Source organism: Limanda limanda, chromosome 3 (genome assembly GCF_963576545.1).
Source record: "Limanda limanda chromosome 3, fLimLim1.1, whole genome shotgun sequence".
In the NCBI taxonomy this organism is placed as follows: domain Eukaryota; kingdom Metazoa; phylum Chordata; class Actinopteri; order Pleuronectiformes; family Pleuronectidae; genus Limanda; species Limanda limanda.
This window is the reverse complement of record NC_083638.1, coordinates 3,615,208-3,639,730: the sequence shown is the minus strand read 5'-3', so window position 1 is coordinate 3,639,730 and position 24,523 is coordinate 3,615,208. Positions and strand designations below refer to the sequence as shown.

The 24,523-nt window shown below is 43.9% G+C and overlaps 2 protein-coding genes across 2 annotated transcripts; both read right to left on the bottom strand.

Moving 5' to 3' along the window:
- Positions 1–322: 322 nt before the first annotated feature.
- Positions 323–4,480, bottom strand: LOC132998926 (globoside alpha-1,3-N-acetylgalactosaminyltransferase 1-like). Its single transcript, XM_061068673.1, has 5 exons — positions 4,314–4,480; positions 4,085–4,217; positions 1,031–1,226; positions 555–774; positions 323–478 (listed from the first exon to the last, which is right to left on the bottom strand). Exons 1-5 carry the CDS (start codon positions 4,475–4,477, stop codon positions 334–336), a joined length of 858 nt encoding a protein of 285 aa, XP_060924656.1. The 5' UTR covers positions 4,478–4,480; the 3' UTR covers positions 323–333.
- Positions 4,481–18,194: 13,714 nt separating this feature from the next.
- On the bottom strand, positions 18,195–23,802 carry LOC132998938 (globoside alpha-1,3-N-acetylgalactosaminyltransferase 1-like). The gene is made up of 5 exons (XM_061068691.1): positions 23,646–23,802; positions 20,058–20,190; positions 19,773–19,968; positions 18,413–18,632; positions 18,195–18,336 (listed from the first exon to the last, which is right to left on the bottom strand). Exons 1-5 carry the CDS (start codon positions 23,798–23,800, stop codon positions 18,195–18,197), a joined length of 846 nt encoding a protein of 281 aa, XP_060924674.1. The 5' UTR covers positions 23,801–23,802.
- Positions 23,803–24,523: the final 721 nt, after the last annotated feature.

Genomic DNA, 24,523 nt, shown 5'->3' with positions numbered 1-24,523 from the left:
AGAGTATTTTACTTGAATATAAGGTCTGAACACACACACACAGATTCCTGTCTTTGTGGAACATGCTTTTATTCTCATTATCATCACCAGAAGATGGCAGCATTTGTATCTGAGAAAATCTTGCTTCAGGAAGTGGAAAAGTGTCATCAACTTTATTCAACATTCAACAAAATCAGCAGAGGCCAAACCAGGCCGGGTCTATACCAGGACCCTATCCCCCCTGAACCCCCATATCTACTAATTTTGACCTTAAGTGCTTTTCTACACTATACAGAAAATGAGCCAGGACTACATAGCTGACTTTCACAGTCCGTATGGTGCAGTCTGGTTCTCTCAGGGCCAATTCGGTCGGATCTCTGCGTAGTACTTCACAATTCCAGAGAACCTGATGATGTGAATTTCAGGGGCGTCGGGTCTAAAGTCTTGCCACTGGTACTCAGGTGACAGAACCTTACTGGGCTTATTGATCCACATATACCTGAAACCATGGAACAGGCAAAACAGTCATTACAATATTAACCAAGGTCAATGCCTGCTCTAGTGACTCTGCTCACCTGTTAATATGACTCTCCTCCTGCCAGGCTGCCTCGATGCCTTTTATACGATCATCCCAAAAGTTGATGGCGCAGGTTTGGCAGAGCCGTTCAACTTCCTGCAGGTTGCCTCCGAATACCCCCATAGCGTAGTAGGAGTCCCCTTCCTCAGGAGCCATGTAGGCTTTGGAGATTGGCCGCCGCTCATAGGTGAATGCGCTGCGGTGGGCTTTGTAGAAATCTGCAGACACAAGTTGGAAAACGTGGGAGCATACCCATTATTAATTAATGTGAGACTTCATCTGGAATGGTACAGCTGAGTGGTCCTGTTGGCTCCACGTAGCTTCATCTAAAACACATCCGACATTGTTATCACACAACTGAGTTAAACTGGGAATTCACTACACAACAGTAGGTGTCCCTCTATAGTGGAGACACCAGTGGGTACGATATACAACCATAATGTTGACACAAAGAGTAGAATATTCTCTGCTTACCTGGATGGAGCACACCGACCAGATCTCCCAATGACTCTGTCCCCCAATGGCCGTGGAATTCGGAGTCCACATCCATACAGAAGATGAAGTCGGCGTAGTCACGAAGCTCATTGTCTATTAGGGCCTGGACCAGAAACATCCTGCTAGAAGTGATTTCCTGCCAACGGTTAAGGGTGGGCACTGTTTTCACCGTCAGCTGGAGGTGGAGCAAAACTTGTTTTTAGAAACCAGGCAGACAGAGTCCAGCTGACCTGGACTCATCCTTTTGGGAACACACTTTCTTTACCTGTCTTCCGCTGGCCATTTTGACTTTGGGCACCTCATTTGGCTGGTCAGTGAAGACGAACACATGCACATTGAAACCAGTGAAGAAGTGCTGCTCCATGGTCTCCAGAAACTTTTTCAGGAACCTAATGTACCTGTGGAGTAGGTGAGAGGAGTCACCTTCAGGTAAAGCTCCAACCAGAAACTCTGTGTTCATGGGGTGTAGACAAGTAAACACTGTAACATCATACTTTCCCATGGCGAACACAGTGGCTGCGATGGTGAGGTTCTTTGCTTGGTAGTGGCTGTCGAGGAGAACCGGGTCAAAGGTTCCCTCCCAAACCACTGGAACCGACCAGGACGTCATCGTCTGCACGTCAGTACGACCAGGGGTGTCTCCTGGCATAGGCGACATGGGCGGTTGCCTAGTGCGCAAAACATCGAGAGGGCGCCACAAGAGGCTGATTTATCATGACGTGATACATGCAATGTTGACCAATGCAGTAACATCACCATTGTTCTCTAACCCCAGAGACACACCGGAGGCAGAAGCGCCTCAAAGTGCCGCGAAAAGCTGTACTCCTCATTTCCGTGCCCATGATAATCAATCGGGCTGTTCGCTCCGGCAGCAAAGTACTGGTAAGCGCCGGGATGCTACGCGGCCGGCTCACGATCTACAGCGATGGCTCGCCGTGAGCAAATCGGGTCGGAATAAACACAGAAAAATGGATTGTGTCTAAACAGAAACACACAAGCACACAATCTCTTGTGGGGGGTGGCGGCTATAGGCTTGTTCAGGTCAGTCACCTGTGAAGACCAGGATCATTTACCCCCGGATCTGGCACGGAGAAATGCACATCATTTATGTTTATTTTTGTGAAAATGAATAGCTATCGGCTGTCAGTACAGCAGATTTCAGACTGTTTTTTTTATTTATTTGTATTGTTTTTTATAGCCTACAGGCAGTATTTCATTTAAAACGTTGTTTTTGTAAACTCGTTTTACGAAGTTATCAATGTTACCTTTGGAGTGTAGGAAGGAATTTGTGTGTGTGTGTATGTTTGTGTGTGTGTGTGTGTGTATACGTGTTTGGGGAGGGTGTGCCAATCTGAAATCTGCCTATGGCTCCAACATTGCCAGGGCCGGCCCTGAGTACGACGATGATCAAAGACACAAACTGACCTATAAACTACCAGCTCCCTCTACAGGGTGTTGATCTCCTTAGGCCACACCTCCCTCATTACACATAATCTGATATGCTTAATCCAATGGGCATCCAAGTTTATACAGCTTGGAGTTGGAAAATATACATAAAAATGCCTAATAATTGTGCACACAGTGTATAGGCAGCTGACATCACTAAAACAGAATGAAAGTGTGAAGGACACAAAACAGCCTGTCAGACTAACTGAACAGAAAAATGAAGAATTACTGACCTTTTTGTAGATAATATCTGACTCTGTTTAACGGGATATATAACTCTAGAAAACAAAAACACAAGATCAATAATTATTTAATTACCAATCAATTAATCAGTTAATATTAAAACACGGAACATTCGTTGGTGTGTGTTACCTGCTGGAATTCCAGGCTGAGCTGTACAACAGTCTGTAGATTCAAACATAAACACAATCATTAAACAGTTCAGTCAGTGTCATCAATCGTATCAATAGCATCAGAGTCAAGACTCACCCCAGCAGCAGAACACACAGCAGAATCCCTGCCCCAGTTATAATTTTCAACAAAACCATGTCTGAATCAAAACAGAATAGTTCTGATCAACAGGGTCGGAATCCTTAGCCCAGATCAGGTCCACTAAATCCAGGTCCAGCAGTGGGTATTTCCAAATATCTAGTAGATCTACGTCCTCTGGAATTAATCAGTCCCTGTATTGTCCTTGTTCCATCTAGTTTCTAACCCAGGATGTATGACCTGCCAGGTCACAAGAATTTCACTGCTCACATGACGCTGTCATTGGTGCATGTGATTTGAGATCGGGCAGCTGTATACTCCTCCTGTCCGATTGGCTAGAACATCAGGGTCTGCCTTCTCCATAGGAGCTCCAACCAATAGCCTGTCATGATGAGACAGGTGAGAGAGGCCGGGGTGTGTGTGGGTTGGCACGTGAGTGCCCTACCCTTCTCTTTTTCTGTCTCCTCCGCTTTGTCTGAGCCCCGTCCACGACCGTGCAGTGCCTCCTTCTCCTCTATTCCAACCCAGGATGTATGAGCTTCATCGTGCTGCAGTCTAATTGGACCGTTTCAGCTGCATATATGCCCATTGAAAATGATCACATTTTATTACAATGCAAATACATTAAAGTACCATATGTGTACTACTGAGCATTAACATGCGTTTCATGTAGCGGAAGACATGATAACTAGTTGCCAATAAGTATTGTAACAGTGCAAAAAGTCAAACTTCAGTGGAATGTTATCAATAACCTTTATTAGAAGAGACCTTAAGACCTTTGGATTCAATCCTGTATGTACAACAACACCACCAGTTGGATTTGTTCAGCCGCAAAAGCAGCAGGTTCTCCAAGTTAATTAAGGCTATGCCTGAGGAAGGATCATAACCGGTACAACATGATTCCACTCTGCCCCCGCTCCGCCCCGGTGCCACCTCAACCATGACCTCAATCATGTCAAACTGTGTCAAATGGGTCTCAAGACATTGATAATGAAGATATAAGATTACTGTGACTTTTCGCAAAACTTGTTTTTAGAAACCTGGTGGACAGAGTCCAGCTGACCTGGACTCACCTTATTTGGAACACACTTCCTTTACCTGTCTTCCGCTGGCCATTTTGACTTGGGGCACCTCGTTTGGCTGGTCAGTGAAGACGAACACATGCACATTGAAACCAGTGAAGAAGTGCTGCTCCATGGTCTCCAGAAACTTTTTCAGGAACCTAATGTACCTGTGGAGTAGGTGAGAGGAGTCACCTTCAGGTAAAGCTCCAACTAGAAACTCTGTGTTCATGGGGTGTAGACAAGTAAACACTGTGACATCATACTTTCCCACGGCGAACACAGTGGCTGCGATGGTGAGGTTCTTCGCCTGGTAGAGGCTGTCGAGGAGAACCGGGTCGAAGGTTCCCTCCCAAACCACTGGAACCGACCAGGACGTCATCGTCTGCACGTCAGTACGACCAGGGGCGTCTCCTGGCATAGGCAACATGGGCGGTTGCCTTGTGCGCAAAATGTCAAGAGGGCGCCACAAGAGGCTGATTTATCATGACGTGATGCATGCAATGTTGATGTTAATTAAGGCTATGCCTGAGGAAGGATCATAACCGGTACAACATGATTCCACTCTGCCCGCGCTGCGCCCCGGTGCCACCTCAACCATGACCTCAATCATGTCAAACTGTGTCAAATGGGTCTCAAGACATTGATAATGAAGATATAAGATTACTGTGACTTTTCGTCAAACGCCATATTAATGGCGTGGCATTAAAGTTCATCAACTCGCCGTGAAGCACGAAATTCCTGTAACTTCCGTGTTCATGGTTCCATCTCACTCAAACTAGATGTATCAACAGCCCCGCCCCCCCTGAAGATATTCATATGGTTTTAAGGCCGTGTGACCGTGGCGTTTGAAGTTTGATTAAACGCCATCAAAACACGAGGTTCTCTATCTCTGACATATATTGTCCAATCGAGTCCAAACTAGACATTTAAGACAAGAGTCCCGGCCTGATGACATCTACATAGAAATTATGACTTGAAATCACAGGGCCCCCTGGTGGCTAAAGGAAGTGACATGTTTTATACTTTGATGAAATGCTCATGGCTGCTTTACAATATACAGCTCAAAACAGCTCAGTCAAGTCATTGGATCATGGTCAGAATTGTGACATTTCCTCATATCGTGTAAACATTGATGAGCGGCGAAGGATCATCCTTCGCCAAAGGACACGATATTGTCATAACTCCACTCTGCATTGTCCTATCACTACCAAACTTCTGTCACATGATCAGAGTCTAAGCCTGAACAGCTCTATGTGTCAATATTTCCTGAGTGTCATAGCGCCACCTACTGATTCGTCATTAAACAGGAAGTACTTTGTAATCCGCTCTACTTTATCTAACCGGCTCCGAATTACTGACCTATTATCACAATCCTGATCTGAACAGCTCCATATATAAATATTAGTTCAGGGTCATAGCGCCACCTATGATCAGTGTAAATATTAAGTTGTGGTAACATTGTCCAATTGACACAAAATTACTCATGCTACATCAGCGTGCCTACTTGAACAGATCTATATGTTTGTGCGTAATAATTGTGATGGCGACACCTACTGGCAAAAGGAAGTAAGCTTTGTTTTACAACTATCATTCGATTTACATACAATTTTCACAGTGTGATGTGCTATTGATAGTGTGGAGCGTAATGAGCAATTAGCAGGCAAGCATCGACATTGTGTGACGGACGCAGCAAGTGAAGCGTTTATCCTTGCCGCAGTGAGCAACACGCATGCAACGCAGAGACGTGCGCTTGGTCATCGATCGCACTCTCCACCGACCGCAACAGGCTTCAACGTGTAGGTGCTCGGGCCCGCAAGTGCTACAACATAGCCCTAGTCTGTTGTGGATTAGTAAACATATTTTGGGCATGTTTGTTGTGGTTTAAAATGTTGTTTGGTAGTTGTCCCAGTTTGCTGCCACTGTTGTTCGGCTAGTCACGAGATCTTCAATTGAAGGACTCTATTCCCAGGGTTATGTTCATGTAATGACGTCAGTGCTCTTTGGTAAGCCTAACCCTTGAGACAGAAAAATCCCAACTATTCCTATCACTCTGTTTCTATAAGGGCATTACAATTACTGAATTAATAAAGCGGCTTTTTACTTTTGTCTTACTTGGACAACTGCAGAGGGCAGCAGACAAAGGCAGTTTATGATCTAACATCATTTCTGTTGCCTTCCACATAGACATATCCACATGTTTAACCGTTATGTAGTCTTAGTCTGTGCCAGGGCCGGACCTGGCAATGTTGGAGCCCTAGCCGAGATTTCGTATTGAGTGTGTGTGTGTGTGTGTGCAGGAGAGGAGGCTCTGCGGCTGGTCTTCACAGACAAGATGTTGGACAGAGACTTCACGCTGCTCTCTGAATATGGAATCCAGCATCTGTCCCTGATCTAGATGGCATTGAAGGTTCCTGGAGGACGGACGGCCGGACAGAGAGGACGTCCTCCCATAACAGGTGCTTCACCAAGCTACTTCCTGTTTAAAAATGTCCAACCTTTATTCCAATTAACCTTTTAACAATGTTCCCAAGTTGCTTTGAAATATACTTGAAAGGTGGCTGTTGCACAAAATAAGACCGTCCAATGTCTCATGTTTGATCAGTGAGAGGATATCAGGAGGTTAAAGTGAAGCCTCAAGACTCTTTAACAGGGAATCAAATACTGGTAAAAAAGTCAGATGTTTTAACAATAACTTGACTATACTCCGTCTAAAAGGAGCAGGAAGTTTGACTGAAGGCTCCAACATGGATCATGCAAAGCCTCGATCAACCTCCATCAACTAAACAGAGAATAATAATGATTCTATTGCATCAAATCAGTTCCTATGGCATTTTATTAATTTTTAGATTGATAACGTAACAATAAAACATAGTCTACGTACACATGAGAGAAAACAAACATATGTATGGGTTAACTGTACGTGTATGATCGACAGATGAAAGTGTCACAGTTATTTTTAGAATTCTTTCTCATTGCACATAAAAATATCGAATCTAAAGAGGATCAACTTTACAACATACTCTATTCATTTATTGATTCTTCAATTATGTCAATAAATGCATTAATGCATGTGTTTGTTCACCATTTCTATGTCACTTGTGCTCTTCCATGGACCTCAGTGTGTCACCTTACAGGATAATTTCGTTGTCTGTGGAGCTCCAGGTGGTTCCTGTCTAAAACATCATCTTCTGTACAATTAAAATCTCCTTAAAAATAAAAGATCATACATTTTTACTTAAAACCGTGTCTAAATCCTTTAAAAAAAAAACTCTGTCGGGTCCTGAGACCGGAGCATAAACATTCATAACCTCATGACCTTTGCCCTCACCACCAGTAGTCTGCCCTCCGCACCTCTTTAATAAAAACATCAAATGAGACAGAAATCTCATGCTAGATGATACCGGGAATCAGAAGTGGATCCTCATTAGAACACCAATGCACTCAATTCACCTCTTGTCATGAGTGCACTCACCTGGTTTTAGGCTGGTGACAAAACCGGTTATTCTACAAGATAGCAAACAATTCCCACAAAATCGGGGTTGTCATTATCCTGCACTCAGCGATCTATGCTAAACTTGATGTGATGATAAAAAAACTAAATGCTCAAAGGTGTCAGGCCTGGACAGGAATGAGGACTCAGAAGCAGAGAATATCACGTACCAGCACACTTTATTGATTTCAGAACCTCAATGCAGAGTGACAAACAAGAAGGCTATGAAAATCTCACTAACTATATCTATAATATAATATAATACTTGGCAAGCAATAACTGGGGAAAAAGAACTTCCTAATAAATACAAAACATACACTAGAAAAAGAAAAAGCTTTTAAACATTAACCACTCCCGAAGGAGGACAAACAAATGGCAAGAGCAAGAAATCAAAAGCGCTCCTGAAGGAGGAAAACCAAACTACTAATAAATGGGGCAAAAGAAAAGGCTCACCTAAACAGGAGGCTCAACAAACTAACTAAATCTCTCTTAACATAAATCGCTCCAAAAGGGAGTAAGAAAAACCGTTTACAAAACAACACAAAACAAAGCTAAACTGGAAAACTTTAACAAACAAAAAATCACTCTCAAGGAGGAAACAGACAACAACTTAGGTGGCGTAGCAAGAAACTCTTTGGCAAAAACGACAATGACTGTGGGTAAGGCTTAGGTGCACGAACAAGAACGAACACTTCGGCACAAGACAAAGGGGAGACGCAGACTATAAGCACATGAGGGTGAAGGGAACAGGTGGAAACAATCAGAGACAATCAGACCGGTGACACATGAGGAAGGGCAAGTGACCTGAAACGAGAGGAGAGTTAGGATTTCAAAATAAAACAGGAAGTTACGAGACAAAAACCCCAAGACAAGACAAACCTCACCGCGGTGTGACAAAAGGAAGAAAGAGGGAAGAGTAGTGAAGGTAGTGCAGCTCTACCTAGAGGGATTTCTAGTTGATGCTTAGACAGTGAAATAATCACATTCCAATCCAACAATAACAAGCAAAGGCACTGCCTCTGTTACTAGACTCAGACTCAGACTCCTGCCAGGGAGGGGCTAAATTTATAAAGCGGCAGCTTCAAGCCCCAACTCACCTTATTGGGAACACACTTCCTTTACCTGTCTGCCGCTGGCCATTTTGACTTGGGGCACCTTGTTTGGCTGGTCAGTGTAGACGAACACATGCACATTGAAACCAGTGAAGAAGTGCTGCTCCATGGTCTCCAGAAACTTTTTCAGGAACCTAATGTACCTGTGGAGTAGGTGAGAGGAGTCACCTCCAGGCAAAGGTCAAACCAGAAACTCTGTGTTCATGGGGTGTAGACAAGTAAACACTGTGACATCATACTTTCCCACGGCGAACACAGTGGCTGCGATGGTGAGGTTCTTTGCCTGGTAGAGGCTGTCGAGGAGAACCGGGTCAAAGGTTCCCTCCCAAACCACTGGAACCGACCAGGACGTTATCGTCTGCACGTCAGTACGACCAGGGGCGTCTCCTGGCATAGGCGACATGGGCGGTTGCCTAGTGGCAAAATGTCGAGAGGGCGCCACAAAAGGCTGATTTATCAAGACGTGATACATGCGGAAGGATCATAACCGGTACAGCCTGATTCGACTCTGCTCGAGCAACAGGTGCTTAGGGTCTCGCACTGCGCCCCAGGGCCAGCATGTCTCCTTAGTGACGCCCCTGACGCGCCTCGCTGTAGTCATAACGGCCTTTAGAAAAATGGTTTTTTTTGGAGGGGGTGGGGTAGTGCACTATAGGTCCCTGAGACGTGGCTTAAGAGTTTGTCCTTAATGGAAAAAAAATTCCCCCTACATTACTTTTACTTTTATACTTTAAGTAGTTTTGAAACCAGTACTTTTACACTTTTTCTTAAGTAAAAAGCTTGAGTTGATACTTCAACTTCTACAGAAGTCCTTTTAAACCCTTGCATCTATACTTCTACTTGAGTAATGAATGTGAATACTTTTGACACCTCTGACAAGCACACAATCTCTTGTGGGGGGGTGGCGGCTATAGGCTTGTGCAGGTCAGTCACCTGTGAAGACCATCATCATTTACCCCCCGATCCAGCGCGGAGAAATGCTCATCATTAATGTTTATTTTTGTGGACATGAATAGCTATCAGCTGTCAGTACAGCAGATTTCAGACTCTTTGTATGTTTTTTATTCTATATTTGTATTTTTTTTTATAGCCAACATCCAGTATTTCATTTAAAACGTTTTTTTTGTAAACTCGTTTTATTAAGTTATCAATGTTACCTTTGGAGTGCAGGAAGGAATTTGTGTGTGTGTGTGTGTGTGTTTGTGTGTGTGTGTGTGTGTGTGTGTATCTATACGTGTGTGGGGAGGGTGTGCCAATCTGAAATCTCGCCTAGGGCTCCAACATTGCCAGGGCCGGCCCTGAGTACGACTATGATCAAAGTCACAAACTGACGTATGAACTACCAGCTCCCTCTACAGGGTGTTGATCTCCTTAGGCCACACCTCCCTCATTACACAAGTACACATCATCTGATATGCTTAAATCCAATAGGCATTCAAGTTTATATAGCTTGGAGTTGGAAAATATGCATAAAAGTGATGATATGTTCAAAATACCCCCTTGCCTAATAATTGTGCACACAGTGTATAGGCAGTTGACACTAAAACAGCCTGTCAGACTAACTGAACAGAAAAATAAAGAGTTACTGACCTTCTTTTAGGTAAAATCTGACACTGTTTTACGGGATCTATAACTCTAGAAAACAAAAACACAAGATCAATAATTATTTAATAACCAATCAATTAATCAGTTAAAATTAAAACAAGGAACGGTTGGTGTGTGTTACCTGCTGGAATTCCAGACTGAGCTGTACAACAGTCTGTAGATTCAAACAGAAACACAATCATTCAACAGTTCAGTCAGTGTCATCAATCGTATCGATAGCATCAGAATCAAGACTCACCCCAGCAGCAGAACACACAGCAGAATCACTGCCCAAGTTTTAATTTTCAACAAAACCATGTCTGAATCAGAACAGGATAGTTCTGATCAACAGGGTCGGAATCCTTAGCCCAGATCAGGTCCACGAAATCCAGGTCCAGCAGTGGGTATTTCCAAATATCTAGTAGATCTAAGTCCTCTGGAATGAATCAGTCGCTGTATTGTCCTGGTTCCATCTAGTTTCTAACCCAGGATCTAACCCAGGAAGAATTTCACTGCTCTGATGTCATTGGTGCATGTGACAATAAACTTTTATTTTATTTTATTTGAGATCGGGCAGCTGTAACTGTAACTCCTCCTGTCCGATTAGCTAGAACAGCAGGGCCCGCCTTCTCCCTAGGAGCTCCAACCAATAGCCTGTCAGGATGAGACAGGCAAGAGAGTGAAGGTGTTTCCAAGGAAACTCTGGACGTCCGACGACACTCTGTCATTAAATCTGAGTTCAGCTCCTTTATTGTCGTTATGCTGCTGGAATTAACGAGGAGACGTCTGAGTCTCAAGGACGCCCTGGACACACACAAACACACCCACACACTCCTTGCTGTCTCTGAGCAGCTTCACACTGCTAGAGCTGCTTCTCTCTCCTCTGTCCTCCTCGTTCTAGACCTCTCTGCTGCATTTGACACAGTGAACCACCAGATCCTTATTTCCTCCCTTCAGGACCTGGGTGTCTCAGGCTCTGCTCTCTCCCTGCTCTCTTCCTACCTCAATGACCGCACTTATCGGGTAACTTGGAGAGGATCTGTTTCTGAACCTTGTCCTCTCACTACTGGGGACCCTCAAGGTTCCGTCCTGGGTCCCCTCCTCTTCTCTCTGTACACCAACTCTCTCGGCTCTGTCATTCACTCATGGCTTTTCCTACCACAGCTTTGCTGATGACACCCAACTAATCCTGTCTTTGCCCCGAGCTGAAACCTGGAATCACAAAGCTTTAATTTTAAAAGTTGTGAACTTGGGTCTAAAGATTGTATCGATTGCTTAACAGACCTCTGAAATAGCCGACATGGAAGGTATAAAAAAACTGTAAAAGCATTTGAGTGAATCATTGGAACGCATTTATATATAAACCACACACATGAACAGCAATAAAGAAAAGTCAGTTTGATTTTTATGAACAACTCTGACTATAAAATATGAACTGCACATAAACCAGGTAGGATGAGCCGTCTGGAACCGTGACCTGACCAGTGCTCGCTGAGCCTTCGTGCCCAGTAGGTCTGTATGACCAGATTTTTTTGACTTGAGATCTTTAATATGATCTCGATTTCCAGTGGAATCTATTTAAATTCTAGATCCTCCATAGATCTGGTTATGTCTCTTGTAACATTGAGGGTATACTGTTGACAGAGATGCTTTTTTTTCAACCTTCCCACTGTCCCACCACAGTTTTAAAGAGATAAAATATTTTTTTTACTTTAAAACCGCTACAAAAAAACTTAAAAACATCCTTAAAATGTGCATCACATAAAAGAGACGTGTTAAAATGCCAGTATGCACTTCTGGACTTTAATTTAGAGATAAAAACGTTGCGCACAACCAGCGCGTGATCCTTAAAACCAACAGGAAGTATACTGCACTTTCTGAAGATGCTAAAACTATGTTTAAAACAATAAAACCGGTCCAACCTCACCATGGAAACGAGATTCCCTCGGCCATGAGTCCAGGTGTATTGTCTCTTATTGTCATTCATTCTTCTCCAAACATCACACAGATCATGGGCCTGCAGCAGCTGACTCAGAACACTCTGTGATGCTCTGTGGAGCTCCATGTGGTTGCTGTCTAAAACATCATCTTCTGTACAATTAAAATCTCCTCCTTAAAATAAAAAATCATCTTCTTTTATTTTGCTTAAAACCGTGTCTAAAACCTTTAAAAAACAGACTCTGTCTGGTCCCGAGACCGGAGCATAGACATTCATAACAACAAAATAAAACTGCTCGACCTTTGCCCTCACCACCAGTAGTCTGCCCTCCACCACTTCCTCCACTTCCACTTCCCCCCCACTGGTTGTGCTTAGGTGGCTCGGGACCACCTGCCCCTCCCACTCTCTTTTCCAGTCATTCTCATTTTTTGAGTCACTATGTGTTTCTTGTAAGAACGTCACTCCAGTTCTTTTCAGTTTCATTTGCTGGAACATCAGAGACCTCTTCACAGTGTTTATGTTCAACGAGCTAATGTTTAAAAGACTCATGTTGTAAAATAATAAAAACCCACACAAAAACAGGACTGATTGGTTATCAGGGTGTAAAACTTTATTCATCATCATCATTATTTTTCTCTTGCCTAACTTTTTGAACAATCTTCTTGAGTCTATACATCTCCTGGTCAGTGAAACCTCCTCTGCCTTTGCTGCTCATGTGCAGCTGGGCAGAGTTTGAAAACTGTTCTTTATCAGAGAAGTAATCCTTTACTTTCAATCCCTTCATGTTCTTTGTTTTCTGGAGAAACACTTCCATCTTCCCCTCACTGTAGCTTCTTGAGTTCTTCTGGCTTCCTGCCCTGAAGTGGGAGGATTCACTGTCAGCAGAGTCGGTCTCCATGCTTGACTCAGACTCTGCTTCCTCTCCTTCCTTTCTTCACTGTCCCTTTTTTTGCTTTTGAGCTTCCACTGTTGCTCCTGGTCTTTCTTTTCTGTTGAGGAACTCTTTAAGCACCTCCTCATCGCTCTCCATGTCAATATCGCTCACCTGATCTACCTGTTAGACCCCCCTTCCCCTGTCCCCTCCTGTCCTTCCTCACTCACCAGGGGTCTCATTTATAAAAGAGTGCGTGGGTTTCATACTAAAAGTGTACGTACTTACAAAATCCGGAAATGGCGTACGCAAAAGATAATTGTGATTTATAAAACCGTGCGCAAGCTCACCTGAACGCAATGTTCGCTTTAAAAATCACAGTCCACCTGGAAACGTTCGTACGTGGATCTGCCTCCAAATCTGCCCTCCACACGCCCACTTTCAACCATAAATGGTCAATACAAAGCACGGCGTGAATATTAAATAATGCCGTTGACCAATGGGTTTCCACCGTGAGTCCTGACGGAGTCACCGCATCAAGCGATGTGAAGAGGAAGTGAAACTTTCTGACACTGACATCAAGATGTCTGTTAGTGAGGTGGAGGTGAAGAGCGACTTTATGGGACAGCAGTGATGTCACTAGTAAAGAAAATACACTGATACTCTGCTGCTGCTGTGGAGAACACACTGTGTGAGATCAGAGATCGCTGAACCCTCGCTTCCCCCTCGTTCTTTCATTCACATGCACACATCGAGCAGAACCCCGCACCGGTGTCACGGCAGTATTTATTTATTTAGAGCATCGGACCGATTCCCTCACATCAGTGGATCCTCAGCTCCTCTGGGATATTATTTGGAAAGTTCCCTCATTTCTTATAAGTAATCTCCAGTGTGCTCTGTGCTCTGTGTTCTCTCTGGCTCAGTCCCGTTCACTGCAGCGATCTGATGATACACGCACAGTGTTAGAAGATATTATTAAAACCTATTAATGACTCGGCACCGTACCTCTGCCGTTAAATCGAATCTGAACCTTATTTGCTTAAAGTTGTTTTATATTTTTTTAATTAAAAGGCTCGTGTGGAACAGATACGTCGCGTGAGAAAAACTGTTTTACGGTTTTAATGTAAATTATGAATTGGATCAATAATCTGCTGCAGTTCACCACCTCGCGTCTGTGTCGCCATTTTCCCGTCTCCCCAAAACGCTCGTAAGAGTGGGTCTAAGTTTGCGTAGAAATACGCACATTTTCCCATCAAGTTTGTTTTTATAAATCCCAACGTTGGCGTGAGAGGTGGCGTACGCACGTTTCAGGCCCGTTTTGTGCGTACGCAACGGTGATAAATGAGACCCCTGAACCTCTTTTGGGACCTCCCCTGTCCCCTACTCACACACCTGATCTACCTTTTGGACTCCACTTGTCCCCTCCTGTTCCTCCTCACTCGCCTGTCCCTCCTGCTGGACCCCCTGTCCCCTACTGTTGTTCCTGAGTGTCAGCTTTCTTATTTCTCTGTGGACACACTTTAGCCTGGTGTCCTTCCTTCCCAAAGCTGAAACACTTTGTATTGTTAGATGTTACAAAAATCATATAATCAAACTCATCCACTCTGAGTTTGAACACCAGGTTCAGGTCCTCAGTCCTGTTGTTCAGAATCATAAAAAGATGTCTTCTGTGGGACACCACGTGTCTTAACAGAGGGGACCTGCATCCTAAGGACACTCTCTTTACCTGAGACTCTACCTTACCGTGTCTCGATAGTTCTCTTAACAATGTCTCATCTCTGATAAACGGGGGGACGTTGGACCGAGTCACTTTAACCGCCGGTGTGGCGAGAGGCAGAACAGATACGAACGTATCGTTCACTTCAATCCCGTTCGCCACCACCGTGTTCACCTTCTCTACGCTGTCTAGAAACATGACAACTGCGTTGTTCATCCTCGCAGCGGACTTCATGCTGCTGTGCCCGACCACCCCCCCCCCCCCCCCCCACGGCCAGGCTGCGCTCCTCCACGGAGCAATCACTCAGACGTTTGTTTTAATTTAATTTAGTTTTATCTTAAAGTTTACGCTTTTATTTTGATAATACTCTTTGTATTCTACTTTGAAAAGCCTGCGGCAGAGAAAGTTTCCCTTGCAGGCCGAGCTCACAGAGACTTTTCCTCGATCCACAAACAGCTGCTCCACAGCGGTTAATACCTGCAGACGGACAAAGTTCATTCCGTCGAAGGAGAAAGAGACGAATTCTCTCTTTTTCGGCCCAGCGCTGATTCCCGTTGTCACCAACCGAACCAGCGGAGCAGAGCTTTCGAGGCCACAAAAACATTTCACTGGTCTTTCCGGAATCCACGCCGCCCGCACACGAACGAACCGGAGCAACAACTAGTAAGAGGCTTTTATGTCTGGGCAGAGACTAGTTGTAATAATTAGCGTGTCATTATTTGAGTGTACGATTGTGTAAAACCGCTGCGTCTATTTTTGTCCCGTGCAAAGCTAGTCGTGACGAAACCAGCGTTTCCCGGCTGCATTGTTACGTCAGGTCCATTCCACTCCAAGCCACGTGGTCCGTCGGCCATTTTGACTCCAAATCTAGTGGGAAAAACCACCATTTTCTCTTATTAAACTCAGATAAAACGGAGGTTATAATACTCTGCCCTAAACACCTTAGAGAGACATTATCTAATGATGAAGCTGCGCTAGATGACATTGCCCTTGCTTCCAATGACACAGTCAGGAACTTGGGAGTGATCTTCGATCCTGATTTGTCCTTTAATTGTCACTTAAAACAAATTTCTAGGACGGCCTTTTTCCACTTGCGTAATATCTCAAAAATCTGACATGTCCTTTCGCAAAAAGATGCAGAAAAACTAGTCCACGCCTTTGTTACATCGAGACTGGACTATTGTAATTCATCATTATCAGGCTCCAGCAGCAAGTCGTTAAAGACTCTGCAGCTGTTCCAAAATGCTGCAGCATGTGTCCTGATGAGAACCAAGAAAAGAGAGCACATTTCTCCAGTATTAGCATCGCTACACTGGCTTCCTGTTAAATCTAGAATACAATTTAAAATTCTCCTCCTCACTTTCGAGGCCCTTAATAATATGGCGCCTTTTTACCTTAAAGAGCTGTTAGTACCTTATCAACCCACGAGAGCACTCTGCTCCCAGAACTCAGGTTTACTTGTTGTCTCTAAAGTCTCTAAAAGTAGAGTAGGAGCCAGAGCTTTTAGCCATCAAGCAAGGAAGCAGACACGATCTCTTCGTTTAAGAGTAGGCTTAAAACCTTCCTTTTTGATAAAGCTTATAGTTAGAGCTAATTAGTGTGGCAGAGAGTAACTCGTCCTATGTTCCAAAATAGGAAGCATTTAGTTTAAAAAGGCATAGAGGTATTGATGTCTGATCTACTGAGTGGGCCACATGGTTTTCATCATACTACAAACCAGTAGCCAGTCAGATTTACCTTGAGCCTCAGTGTACCCTCAAGTTCGGCCTGTATCATTGTATCATTGATTAAAAGGCAAAAACCCCTGATGACGCTAAGACGCAAAGGGAATTTATGACACATGACACACGGAGCTTCTCTTTCCAGCTTCTCCTTCCTTTTCTCCATCCCTATCACATCAAAGTAATTCTTATCTGATCAGTACATGTTACTAACTTGACCCCTTCCCCGGAGTTTCTGTGCCTTAGCGCCCGCAGATGCACGGCCACAGCTGTGGCCGCACCATGGATTACTATTGTGGATCGCGCATCAGAGGTCGCAATGGTGGATCCAGTATGGCGGTTTCTATATAGTGCGGGCTGATCGTAGTGGTAATGGAGGATCCTTTGTCACGTTGGCATCGGATAGTGATGGACCACGACCGAGGCACGCACATACATAGAGACACACACACACATAGATATACCATCGGTATTACATGTGTGTGTTATAAATCGTGATAAGTGCAGATGTTGTTGTATTTGTGATATAGTGGAGTTTTGTGAGAATAGTAATCATTGACTTTATGACATAATTGTTGTTACCTTTTTTAATAAATTCTAGTGATTATTTGTGCATATGTATGTGAATACAGCTGGATTATGATAGCCTGTGCTCGAAATTAAACCCTTCATTGCTCATCATATATCGTTGTAATTAAATATTGATGTTATTAATTGAACTTTTATAAACTGAGACTGATCTTTACAGATTGATTGTTGGTCCCTGATACCAGGGTGGTGTCCTGTCTTTGATAAATTATAATTACAGATTGTATTATTCTTAATTGATAATGTTATTGTTTTTCTTAATGATTTAATTATTCTAATTGATAACCGTATCATTTCTAATTAATAATTGTATTATTCTTAATTGATAGCTTTATCATTTTTAATTATTTTTCATAAATAATTTTAATTATTTTAATAATCATATTTCATGATTATTAATAATAAGCCAACGTCATGCCTACTACTAATGCACATCAATATATATACCAAAATAACCAACATAAAGAACAAAATTGGGCAAACCTTTCATTTACCGCCACCAGCTCTCAGAGAGAGAGAGAGAGAGAGAGAGAGAGAGAGAGAGAGAGAGAGAGCGAGAGAGAGAGAGAGGGAGAGACAAACTTAGTCAGAGTATTTTACTTGTATATAAGGTCTGAACACACACACACAGCTTCCTGTCTTTGTGGAACATGCTCTTTCTCTCATTTTCAGAAACTGATGATCTCTGTTCAAATGATTTTTATCATTTTGATTTGAATTAGTTATTATATGATAAAGAAATGGATCAGACGTCGTGATTGACAGCAGACACTGACTCAAGATTGGTTAAGAGTGTGTATGGGCGGGACCTTGACACCATGATCACTACTGAACTGACTCTGACTGGAAATGACATCATCACCAGAAGATGGCAGCATTTGTATCTGAGAAAATCTCGCTTAAGGAAGTGGAGAAGTGTCATCAACTTTATTCAAACTGACAGGTGAAAACCCAAACAAAATCGGCAGAGGCCAAACCAGGCCAGGTCTAGACCAGGACCCTATGCCCCCTGAACCCCCATGTCTACTAATTTTTACTTTAAGTGCTTTTCTACACTATACAGAAAATGAGGCAGGACTACAAAGCTGACTTTCACAGTCCGTATGGTGTAGTCTGGTTCTCTCAGACATTCGGTCGGATCTCTGCGTAGTTCTTCACAATTCCAGAGAACCTGATGAGGTGGATTTCAGGGTTGCGGGCTAAAAAGTCTTGCCACAGGTACTCAGGTGACAGAACCTTACTGGGCTTATTGATCCACATATACCTGAAACCACGGAACAGGAAAAACAGTCATTACAATATTAACCAGGGTCGATGCCTGCTCTAGTGACTCTGCTCACCTGTTAAGATGACTCTCCTCCTGCCAGGCTGCCTCGATGCCTTTTATACGATCATCCCAAAAGTTGATGGAGCAGGTTTGGCAAAACCGTTCTACCTCCTGCAGGTTGCCTCCAAATGCCCCCCCACAGTAGTAGAAGTCCCCTTCCTCAGGAGCCATGTAGGCTTTGGAGATTGGCCGCCGCTCATAGGGGAATCCGCTGCGGTCACTTTTGTAGTAACCTGCAGACACAAGTTGGAAAACTTGAGAACATACCCAAAAATTAAGGTGAGACTTCATCTGGAATGGTACAGCTGAGTGGTCCTGTTGGCTCAGTGTAGCTTAATCTAAAACACATCCGACATTGTTATCACACAAATGAGTAAAACTAGGATTTCACTACACAACAGTAGGTGTCCCTACAGTAGGTGTCCCTAATGAATTTGAACGGTGAACACGTTCATATTGTAGCGTCCTCGCTTATAGACGGCAGGAAACTTCTCTCTTTATGTGTAACTTTATTAAAGTCCAACGAACACGAGACACTTCTTGTTCGTAACTCCGACACTCCTCTCATAAAATGTCCGCGATGTAGCCTCACCTAAACCAACTAACTCGACTTCGCACTACGTTAAATATGATTCATCGCATACACATGTAGACCAAACAAGCAACGTATTCCAATTGTCTTCTTCTCTGGCCAGTGTCTCGGCTCAGCTCACGGGTTATCTTGGCTCGCTGTCTGGCCGGTAACCAGCCGTCCGGACCGCTCCGTGGATAAGGAGGAGGAGATGTTTCTTTACTTGGAATGCGGCCACTTTTTTTCTCGGATAAACAGCCGGAGCAACACTCGCTCACCTCTAGGTGGTCCGTCACTTCTCGTTATACACACACTTTTAGCGTCTTTTCCCACAATACCCAGGTGCACTACGTCACACAATACACACTTTCCTTAAAGGGGCAGGCCATACCTGCAACACAACAGCTCTCGGTCTCATATACAAATGGCAAGAGAAAGCAGAGAAGCAGACTCAGTGACTACATCCGATGCACCTTATTATTATCTGAGGGATTTTTACACATTGTCTGATAAAGATTTCGACAGTAAAGGCAAGGGGTAGTGATGGATAAGGTTTTATTTAACAAGTTAAGTCTTTCATTATCACTTTCCACCTTAAAACTATGAAATGAACTGAACTATGAACTCGTTCAGAATTTAAATGGTGAACTATGAACGTGAACTATTTATGTTTACTTGTATGAACTGAACTTTGAACTAGTTCATGAGAGGTGTGAACTTGCACAACACTGTGGACCACACCAGTGGGTGCGATATACAACCATAATGTTGACACTAAGAGTAGAAAGGATTCTCTGCTGACCTGGATGGAGCACACCGACCAGATCTCCCAATGACTCCGTGCCCCATCGGCCGTGGAATTCGGAGTCCACATCCAGACAGAAGATGAAGTCGGCGTAGTCACGAAGCTCCTCCTCTATTAGGGTCAGGACCAGAAGCATCCTGCTAGCACTGATATCCTGCCAACGGTTAAGGGTGGGCACTGTTTTCACTGTCCGCTGGAGGTGGAGCAAAACTTGTTTTTAGAAACCAGGCAGACAGAGTCCTGCTGACCTTGACTCACCTTATTTGGACGCACTTTCTTTACCTGTCTTCCGCTGGCCATTTTGACTTTGGGCACCTCGTTTGGCTGGTCAGTGAAGACGAACACATGCACATTGAAACCAGTGAAGAAGTGCTGCTCCATGGTCTCCAGAAACTTTTTCAGGAACCTAATGTACCTGTGGAGTAGGTGAGAGGAGTCACCTTCACGTAAAGCTCCAACCAGAAACTCTGTGTTCATGGGGTGTAGACAAGTAAACACTGTGACATCATACTTTCCCACGGCGAACACAGTGGCTGCGATGGTGAGGTTCTTTGCTTGGTAGTGGCTGTCGAGGAGAACCGGGTCGAAGGTTCCCTCCCAAACCACTGGAACCGACCAGGACGTCATCGTCTGCACGTCAGTACGACCAGGGGCGTCTCCTGGCATAGGCGACACCGGCGGTTGCCTAGTGCGCAAAACGTCGAGAGGGCGCCACAAGAGGCTGATTTATCATGACGTGATACATGCAATGTTGACCAATGCAGTAACATCACCATCCTCCTCTAACCCCGGAGACACACCGGAGGCAGAAGCGCCTCAAAGTGCCTCGAAAAGCTGTACTCCTCATTTCCGTGCCCATGATAATCAATCGGGCTGTTCGCTCCGGCAGCAAAGTACTGGTAAGCGCCGGGATGCTACGCGGCCGGCTCACGATCTACAGCGATGGCTCGCCGTGAGCAAATCGGGTCAGAATAAACACAGAAAAATGGATTGTGTCTAAACAGAAACACACAAGCACACAATCTCTTGTGGGGGGCTGGTGGCTTTAGGCTTGTTCAGGTCAGTCACCTTTGAAGACCAGCATCATTTACCCCCCGATCCGGCACGGAGAAATGCACATCATTTATGTTTATTTTTGTGAAAATGAATAGCTATCGGCTGTCAGTACAGCAGATTTCAGACTGTTTTTTTTATTTAATTGTATTGTTTGTATTGTTTTTTATAGCCTACATGCAGTATTTCATTTAAAACGTTGTTTTTGTAAACTCGTTTTACGAAGTTATCAATGTTACCTTTGGAGTGTAGGAAGGAATTTGTGTGTGTGTGTATGTTTGTGTGTGTGTGTGTGTGTGTATACGTGTTTGGGGAGGGTGTGCCAATCTGAAATCTGCCTATGGCTCCAACATTGCCAGGGCCGGCCCTGAGTACGACGATGATCAAAGACACAAACTGACCTATAAACTACCAGCTCCCTCTACAGGGTGTTGATCTCCTTAGGCCACACCTCCCTCATTACACATAATCTGATATGCTTAATCCAATGGGCATCCAAGTTTATACAGCTTGGAGTTGGAAAATATACATAAAAATGCCTAATAATTGTGCACACAGTGTATAGGCAGGTGACATCACTAAAACAGAATGAAAGTGTGAAGGACACAAAACAGCCTGTCAGACTAACTGAACAGAAAAATGAAGAATTACTGACCTTTTTGTAGATAATATCTGACTCTGTTTAACGGGATCTATAACTCTAGAAAACAAAAACACAAGATCAATAATTATTTAACTACCAATCAATTAATCAGTTAATATTAAAACACGGAACATTCGTTGGTGTGTGTTACCTGCTGGAATTCCAGGCTGAGCTGTACAACAGTCTGTAGATTTAAACATTAACACAATCATTAAACAGTTCAGTCAGTGTTATCAATCCTATCAATAGCATCAGAATCAATGTCAATGTCAATTTTATTTATACAGCTGATTTAAAACAACTTGGTTGACCAAAGTCCTGTACAGGATGAGTGGCACGGCCAAAGGACAGTTACAACGTGGTACATTAAAATTCAAGTAATACATTAAACATACATTAAAGTTCAAGTGATACAAATAAAATACAATTATTAATGTAAAATAAAAATATATAAGAATATTAATAATAATAAAAATAATAGAACTAAATAAAATATAAGAATACGATATGAAAAATAAAATCAGCTGCACTGAAACACACTCAATAGAAAGCCTGGGAGAACTGGTGCGTTTTTAACAATGATTTAAACAGTGTTAAAGACGGGGCAGATCTAATATGAAATGGTAGGTTGTTCCACAGGTTTGGGGCGGCCACTACGAATGCGCGATCTCCTCTTGTTACTAGTTTTGTCTGTGGTTTGTCGAGGAGAAGTTGAGTGGCTGATCTCAGTTCCCTAACTAGAGTGTGTATAATAAGAAGTTCTGTTATACGACGGTGCCAGTCTGTTAAGAGACTTAAAAGTTAAAAGTAAGATTACTCACCCCAGCAGCAGAACACACAGCAGAATCACTGCCCAAGTTTTAATTTTCAACAAAACCATGTCTGAATCAGAACAGGATAGTTCTGATCAACAGGGTCGGAATCCTTAGCCCAGATCAGGTCCACTAAATCCAGGTCCAGCAGTGGGTATTTCCAAATATCTAGTAGATCTAAGTCCTCTGGAATTAATCAGTCCCTGTATTGTCCTTGTTCCATCTAGTTTCTAACCCAGGATGTATGACCTGCCAGGTCACAAGAATTTCACTGCTCCCATGACGCTGTCATTGGTGCATGTGATTTGAGATCGGGCAGCTGTATACTCCTCCTGTCCGATTGGCTAGAACATCAGGGTCTGCCTTCTCCATAGGAGCTCCAACCAATAGCCTGTCAGGATGAGACAGGTGAGAGAGGCCGGGGTGTGTGTGGGTTGGCACGCGAGTGCTCTCCTCCCACCTACCCCCGCCCCCCCCCCCCCTTCTCTTTTTCTGTCTCCTCCGCTTTGTCTGAGCCCCGTCCACGACCGTGCAGTGCCTCCTTCTCCTCTATTCCAACCCAGGATGTATGAGCTTCATCGTGCTGCAGTCTAATTGGACCGTTTCAGCTGCATATATGCCCATTGAAAATGATCACATTTTATTACAATGCAAATACATTAAAGTACCATATGTGTACTACTGAGCATTAACATGCGTTTCATGTAGCGGAAGACATGATAACTAGTTGCCAATAAGTATTGTAACAGTGCAAAAAGTCAAACTTCAGTGGAATGTTATCAATAACCTTTATTGGAAGAGACCTTGAGACCTTTGGATTCAATCCTGTATGTACAACAACACCACCAGTTGGATTTGTTCAGCCGCAAAAGCAGCAGGTTCTCCAAGTTAATTAAGGCTATGCCTGAGGAAGGATCATAACCGGTACAACATGATTCCACTCTGCCCCCGCTGCGCCCCGGTGCCACCTCAACCATGACCTCAATCATGTCAAACTGTGTCAAATGGGTCTCAAGACATTGATAATGAAGATATAAGATTACTGTGACTTTTCGCAAAACTTGTTTTTAGAAACCTGGCGGACAGAGTCCAGCTGACCTGGACTCACCTTATTTGGAACACACTTCCTTTACCTGTCTTCCGCTGGCCATTTTGACTTGGGGCACCTCGTTTGGCTGGTCAGTGAAGACGAACACATGCACATTGAAACCAGTGAAGAAGTGCTGCTCCATGGTCTCCAGAATCTTTTTCAGGAACCTAACGTACCTGTGGAGTAGGTGAGAGGAGTCACCTTCAGGTAAAGCTCCAACTAGAAACTCTGTGTTCATGGGGTGTAGACAAGTAAACACTGTGACATCTTACTTTCCCACGGCGAACACAGTGGCTGCGATGGTGAGGTTCTTCGCCTGGTAGAGGCTGTCGAGGAGAACCGGGTCGAAGGTTCCCTCCCAAACCACTGGAACCGACCAGGACGTCATCGTCTGCACGTCAGTACGACCAGGGGCGTCTCCTGGCATAGGCAACATGGGCGGTTGCCTTGTGCGCAAAATGTCGAGAGGGCGCCACAAGAGGCTGATTTATCATGACGTGATGCATGCAATGTTGATGTTAATTAAGGCTATGCCTGAGGAAGGATCATAACCGGTACAACATGATTCCACTCTGCCCGCGCTGCGCCCCGGTGCCACCTCAACCATGACCTCAATCATGTCAAACTGTGTCAAATGGGTCTCAAGACATTGATAATGAAGATATAAGATTACTGTGACTTTTCGTCAAACGCCATATTAATGGCGTGGCATTAAAGTTCATCAACTCGCCGTGAAGCACGAAATTCCTGTAACTTCCGTGTTCATGGTTCCATCTCACTCAAACTAGATGTATCAACAGCCCCGCCCCCCCTGAAGATATTCATATGGTTTTAAGGCCGTGTGACCGTGGCGTTTGAAGTTTGATTAAACGCCATCAAAACACGAGGTTCTCTATCTCTGACATATATTGTCCAATCGAGTCCAAACTAGACATTTAAGACAAGAGTCCCGGCCTGAAGACATCTACATAGAAATTATGACTTGAAATCACAGGGCCCCCTGGTGGCTAAAGGAAGTGACATGTTTTATACTTTGATGAAATGCTCATGGCTGCTTTACAATATACAGCTCAAAACAGCTCAGTCAAGTCATTGGATCATGGTCAGAATTGTGACATTTCCTCATATCGTGTAAACATTGATGAGCGGC